The sequence below is a fragment of the Pavona decussata genome, unplaced genomic scaffold, assembly GCF_977016875.1.
Source record: "Pavona decussata unplaced genomic scaffold, jaPavDecu1.1 SCAFFOLD_131, whole genome shotgun sequence".
Lineage (NCBI taxonomy): Eukaryota > Metazoa > Cnidaria > Anthozoa > Scleractinia > Agariciidae > Pavona > Pavona decussata.
In genome coordinates, this window is record NW_028145545.1 from 492,501 (window position 1) to 499,492 (window position 6,992).

General features: G+C 38.1%; 1 protein-coding gene across 1 annotated transcript in view; it reads right to left on the reverse strand.

Moving 5' to 3' along the window:
* LOC146468379 (collagen alpha-5(VI) chain-like) overlaps positions 1-6,434 on the reverse strand; it is a 14,582-nt gene extending 8,148 nt beyond the window's left edge. Inside the window, exons 1-4 of the mRNA XM_085124637.1 lie at positions 6,405-6,434; positions 6,196-6,263; positions 3,323-3,500; positions 2,334-2,581 (exon numbers count right to left, since the gene is read on the reverse strand). Of these exons, the coding sequence (XP_084980763.1) occupies positions 2,334-2,581; positions 3,323-3,500; positions 6,196-6,250 (481 nt within the window). The 5' untranslated portion in view covers positions 6,251-6,263; positions 6,405-6,434. The remainder of the gene's footprint in view (positions 1-2,333; positions 2,582-3,322; positions 3,501-6,195; positions 6,264-6,404) is intronic.
* Positions 6,435-6,992: the final 558 nt, after the last annotated feature.

Genomic DNA, 6,992 nt, shown 5'->3' on the forward strand with positions numbered 1-6,992 from the left:
ACATACATAGATACATACATACATACATACATACATACATACATACATACATACATACATACATACATACATACATACATACATACATACATACATACATACATACATACATACTTTATTGTTACCTCCCCAATGGGGCTTTTCAGGAACAATTATTTAAATACTTAAGTTACTAATAACTACACAATTAATTGCTATTTGACTGTTTGATTGTTATTTGACTGTCATTTTACAGTTGTCAGTACCAGCGCAGGATGGGAAAATGTCATAAACTTTTTTCCGTGCGATTTTTTTTCTGTAGAGATGAACCATAGCTGCGTTTGGTAAAGATAATAAAAAATTACCCCTATAACTTTTCAGTCTTGTCGAGTAGGCTCTCCGTCAACGCTGAATATGAAGTTTGATACTCTATAAAGTCACCACAACATGAAGGGCTTACTTTAAGGCTGGTTTCCATATGATCGCGGGTCGCAGATCGTAGATCGCGATAAGGTCTGCGATCGTCTGCGATCATATGGAAACTACTTCTGCGATCGTCTGTGATCCTGCGATCGCGATAAAAGACGATCGCAGAAGATAGAACCATGTTCTATCTAAAGGCTGGTTTCCATATGATCGCAGACGATCGCAGACCTTATTGTGATCTGCGATCTGCGATCCGCGATCATATGGAAACCAGCCTTTAGTCGGAAGGCTTTCCCGTCAAAGGCGCAATTAATGCAGCGCTTTCCATCTGCTAGCTTTAGCCACCCAGTTCACATTTGCAAACCTCTAGGGGGCGTTTACGCAATTTCAAGAACACCTTTTGGCAAATATATTGGTAAATTGTTCATAAGTATTAAAACACTATGAGGTTCACATTCTCATCAAAAATTTCCGCAACATTTTTGCATTGACAAGTTTCATTTCACTGGAAACCTCTTACGAGAACAAGAAAATCAAACGGAAGATGTTCAGCGGAAACCATTGCAGCCAAACTGGGATTTATGGAACAAATTCATGATTGGAAAGGTTTGCCGCGAAAAAAGTGGTTGGACAATTTTCAAGTTTGTCAGATGTTTACACGCTTTGTGTGTAAAAGAGCCATGAGAAGACCCTTGTTCTAGCACTAACCAAAAGAGGCCTTTAGATTCTAGGACGATTACGAGTACAACTACGAGTTTTTCCAGTCACGGAAAAAGGGTGCGCGTGAGTGAGCCATTGTCATTTTGTCGGAAAAACGAGATATCCGTCGCTATTTTTTTTTCGAGTTTTTGTGAGAACTTCGTAGTGGCGAAAACGAGTCTTCAAAACGTAGGTGATCTCGATCATCTTTTTGGAAGTACAAAAGGGCTTAGCTATCTTCATTTAAAAAGAAAGTCGTCCAGTTTGACACTCACAAAGAGTAAAATGAAGCTTTCTGGAATATTTCTCTTCTTAGTACGTCGCTAATTTTGTCTCGTATTCGCAGATACAAGAATCTAAAGGCCTCTAATGGTGACAAGAGTTTACGTGATTGTGGCTTTGCTGCGGTCAGTCTTGGACAAAAGAGAAATTAACGGCAACTTTATTCCAGTCAAAGCTACGTAACGGCAATGCGTGACAGCAGAAGATGGAGTGGTCATGACTATATATATATATATATAAAAAAAAAAACAAAAAAAAACGCCTACACTAGAAGCAAAACTGAACGAAAACCAAATATGATTTACATACTGACCGGCCAGCTCGACGATAGTTGAAGAGAATAGTAAAATAAAACTAAATAAATGCGTATGCCCCGAAGTCCAGGAATTGTAATCGATTCAAATTGGGGAATGGCGAGTGCTCTCACCACTGCGCCATCCTTTCTCTCTGCGACTGCGCACGATCCTTTTTGTCTGTACAAAGGAACGCGGGCTCTGGGAAAAAGACTCGAGAAAATAGTAGTGTAAGGTCTCTTACTTGCCGTAGCCCGGCACGAGAGTTAAAATTTTTTTTCTTATTGTTGTGTAATCAATGCAAATATTTTTCATCGCATTTTAGTTTAGCTTTTTGGAATTTAGTTTAAATATGCGCATTTTTCTTAATAGTTTATTGTTTAGTTCGTAACTTCGTTAGGCCTATTCTTTTCGTTTCAAATTAGTATAAAAGTTTTGTGCTCCGCCCTTGTAAGCAGTTGTTGTTTATCCGGAGTTGCCATACAGATCTTGTTAGTAGTTATATTTTCGCTTGTGAATTTTTGGTTTGATTTCTTGTTCGATTGTTGTACGTTCACTTTTTTCTGTTCGCGTTTATTAATTCTGTATTTTTCTTTCGATACATTTGTTCTAGTGAATCGCGTTAAAGTATTAAAGTGCAAATTTCAGACGTACTTGGAGTGTCCATTACACTTGCTGTCAGTTTATAGATGTAGTTAGTTTTTTTTTGCCCCACACACTCCTGATTCTCCTCTTGGACGCAGGCGGTTGGTTGTTGAAGGTTCATTATGCAATTGTCAGACTGCCCATCCCGGGAATAGTGAAACTCAGCGAATGGGCCGCTCCAACACTCGCCATAAAGCTGTAGCCCAAACACGTTGTAACCTTTCTGACGGGCTTTCTGAGCGCATCGACAGGCAAGACTGAAAAGAAAATTAGAAAAAAGAAGAAAAAAGAATGAGCGGACGACTAAAGATTGAAGAAAGATTGACGAATGGATGAACGGATGAATATATAATGTTCCAAGTGGTTGCTCCTAATATTTTCTGCTTGCTCTATACTTCCTCTTCCTCGAGTTCCAGTAACTTGGATCTGTGGCTTATAATCCCTCATTACTCCCCCTTCTCACCCCTCTCTCCGTTCGTTCGATTCCGCCCTCGAGTCCACGTTGTCTTAATCTCTCCCTTAATACATCATTACCACTTCTTTAAACAATATTTCCTTAATACAATAAATCTGGCAATATTCCACACAGTAAGAAGTCTCTATAAGATAGAAATGAATGGATGAAAGAAAGACAGAAAGAAAGAAAGAAAGAAAGGAAGAATGAAGGAAGGAAGGAAGGAAGGAAGGAAGGAAGGAACGAACGAACGAATGAATGAATGAATGAATGAATGAATGAATGAATGAATGAATGAATGAATGAATGAATGAATGAATGAATGAATGAATGAATGAATGAAAAAATGAATGAATGAATGAATGGACGGATGAATGGATGAATGACATGCATAGTAGTCGCTTTCTTTCCAAGATCTACGACTGCTATGCAGACTAATAATGGGTGGATAATGACAGCCCACTCGGATCCTTTTTAGTGCATGTTTTGGGCGCCTTGAAAAGGCCATTATGTATGTAACAGCAAAGCATGTTCAGGATCGCACCTGTGTATGGACTCCGTCCACTTGTGCCTGTTCAGTCGATAACCCTTTTCATGGTACTTGCTATATCTGTCCGTGTCATTCAAGAGCATTTCAGGAAGCGGTCGTGAAGGTTTTATCTTGTCTTTAAAGCAGCCGATCTTCGTCCAGGCTCGTTGGCATGTTGCAAACTTGTTTTGACCTGGATTTGTTGACAGAAAAAGGAAATTTTGAGAAAAAAATTCACAAATTAGGAGAGTGTATTGGCTTGAAGCTGTAAGGTGTACACCTCTAAAAAAACGAAAGCAGGAGAGGATAAAAACAACATGGCGGAGAACCGTGGAATCCGAAATGAGACAGAAGACGTTACGTGAAGTGAACATGGGAAGGTATAAATAATCGAGAGAGAAGACAGGAGATGGTTGCGGCTTTTTGGCTCACCAGGAGAAAGGTTAGTGAGTGGGTGACTCCAGAAACCTATTTTTATAAAACATATACCGGTATAGTGCTTTAAAACATTTCATTATTTTTCAAGCCACTACAAGGTTCATTTCCCTTGAGTAGCGCTGCTATTCGCCTCGCGGGAGTGATATCGAGGAATGATGTGCCAACTCAGCTGCTTTTCATCTACATCAATAACTTGCATGGAAGATTCATGTCAGGGCAGTTCACAAGTGTTATAAAAAAAAAAAAAACCAGGACATACAAATTCTCTGTGCGTACAGAGTTGTCACAGTGTGTGTTACGTTGGATGTTCGATGTTGTCAGTTTGGAAGTTAGCTGTGGGTTTGAATTTTGCTATCACACCCAAACTTATCAATTTTGAATACTAAACTGCTATACAAGATCTTGAATTATTAAAGCTGATCATTGTGTTGTTAAATTGTGTTTTTAGATGGTGTAACTCCTCCCTGAACACCACTTTTGCTCACAAATTTCAAGGTTTATTTGACATATTAAAAGGCAAGATTTCAGTTAAGCCCCGCACAAATTATGTATACATTTTGCGACAAACTCTGTTCATGCTCGTTCTTTGTGTAAGAGGGTTAGTATGACATTGATGTATGTATAATTAATGTAAGGGCTGTGCCGAAATCTTTCCCAATAAAAAACCCTATAATTTTAGTAGAGATAAAACAGCTCGAACGCGCTTTACTAATCCTTGATTATTACTAGTTCCATTTCCATTTATATATTTAAAAAGTCAATCAATTGTCAGTTTTAAGTTTCCCTGAACGTACACAATGAAAAAGAAATAAGCGATTTTCTGTATTAAGTTAGTTCTCAAATTAGTGTATTAAGCTTATAAGAAGACATACTTGGTATCATATCAAGCAGTCGCTAATAAAGTATAGCATCTGCCTTCTATGCATTAAACGAAGATTCCCAATGAAATGTTTCGAAACAGGACGTTCCGCGTCCGTTGTTAAATTTGACCCAATTTTTTTTTCCGATATCCACTTTGTTTTATAAAATTTACGGTTAAAATAAGTTTAAAAATATGTTGTTCTCGTGTGAAATTGGCCAATCTATGAATAACAAGGCAGATCGAGTAACAAATACCAAGATTTATTTGCTGTTTATGCAACCTTAAACGCCAAAGTAAAATATTCAAGTTCACCTCGTTGTTTTTGTTGGTGTCGATTCCATGGCCCGCTATTGGGAGCTATATGCACATATTACAATGCAAATTTTTTTCAACTTTAAATTCCAAAAACGCAAAGTAAAGGACGAACGGACCGTGAAAGGAAATGTCTTAACTTGTTCACGTCAGGTACTAAAAAAAGCCAAAAGTTTTATAAAAAGGAAAATAACATTTCCAGTTATTGCTCCATTAACCATATTTTTACCACGCCCTTGATACTAAATGAGTCGTAACAGTAGTTACAATTGTTCAGTCCTTTCTATTCACTGCATACAGCTCCATGAAAATTTAGGTGAAAGTTCATGTCACACCATGGGCAACAGAAAATATGCAGTTCAAGTAAATTAAGTTCAATTTCTCTCATATAAAGTCAAATTAAACTCACAGTGAAGTAATGTGTCTTTTCTCGTCGTTTTTACTCCTTTCATTTCGTAAACAAACAGTCTTTTCAGTCTCTCACGAAAGTGATTTTAATGTCTTGGTAACCAATCGTTTTCTTCGGAGGCAAGGCGCGGCGGCTACGGCGGCTAAGCGCTTGATGTTATCCCCCAAAAATCGACTGGCCAAATAAAATACATTGTTTTGCAAATTTGTTCACAGCTGGTAAGATCAACAAACTCCTTCCATCCCTTGTTGACTCTCCCCACACAGGGAAGAAGTCGAAAACTTAAACAGTCTGATGAAATATTGCTTTAATTATTCGATTTTGAAATAGCACACCTACGACTCGAATGATATATTTGGGATTTTAAATATGCTTAGTTTATTGGATTGCTGTAGGCCTAACCGTAAATGGAAATCAATGACAGATGTCAATTTCGGCTCCATCGGATAGCTTTAACGTTGGATGAATTTGTTGCTTAATGAGATAGATATCTGTGTGGCAACAATCGCTACTCAAAAGAAAACAGATCGAACACTTAAAACAGCTTTCAAGTGCTTAACTTGAAACCTAAAGGAAAGTTAGTTTGTCGCTCCAAGGCACAGGGTTCGAAACAAGCAACGAAATATTCATTCCGTGTGAAAACAGCCTCCAACTAACCACATAGTTCGAACTCAACTCTTGGCAGCTCTTGACCAACTTGTTTCCAGTTTTCTCGCTTCTGAACTCCGTCCCATATTCCTTAGTTACCAGACTTGTAGCGCCTTTTTAGGCCCGCAGGAGCGGGCACCCTTTGCTTCCTTGGGCCTAATAATAGTAGTAGTTGATGGGTGTTTTAATTTAAGCATGATTTAAAATATAACAACCTACCTTGTGCAAGCCAAGTATGCAAGATTATAACAAGTGAAAGTAGCAGAATCTTCATGTTGCATGACAGCCTTAAAGAAAAGGAGTTTCTTGTTAAAGTATTTATCGCATAATATCCTTTCTGTTAACATCAGTTTGTCGGGCTGCATTACAAAAGGCTGAACAAAACAAGTCTTTACTTTTAGATAAAGTAGACGACTAACTAAAAATACTTGACTTTAGTACGAGCTATCGTTGATTCGTTGCTGACTTAAGGCGTTTCTTAAATATCTCGAACAAACCAACCAAAAAAATACATACTATATATTATACAAATCAATACAAAATAAATTTATTCTTCGTTTGTTGTCTTTTCCGTAGCTTTTTATCTACCCTCAGAATGCCCTTTTTCTCGCGATGGTTTGATTAAAAACAACACAGAAAAATATGGCCTGTGTAGCAGGCGCATGACAAATATAGGCACGCGACCCAGGCGCGCGGGAGAGGGAGACACGCGAGGGTAAAAGAAGGGAAGAATAAAATGCATGCAAGGAACGCCTGCCCGAGAGGCCTACCAAATTCTTTCCCCACCCCCTATCCAATTATTTGAAAAATTAAATCGCCTGTGTGAAAGAAATCAGCATATCATAGGCCTACGCGTAAGTCGTTTGTCAATTTACTGCATTCTACCGGGCAACAATCTATGTTTTTGCTTATTCTGCATGTTCCAACGTTTACAGAGATAGTCTAAACGTTTCTATAGCATATTCGTTCGTCGAGAAATAAGATTTTAAAAGTTTTGTTTTTTGGAGCCACAAAAA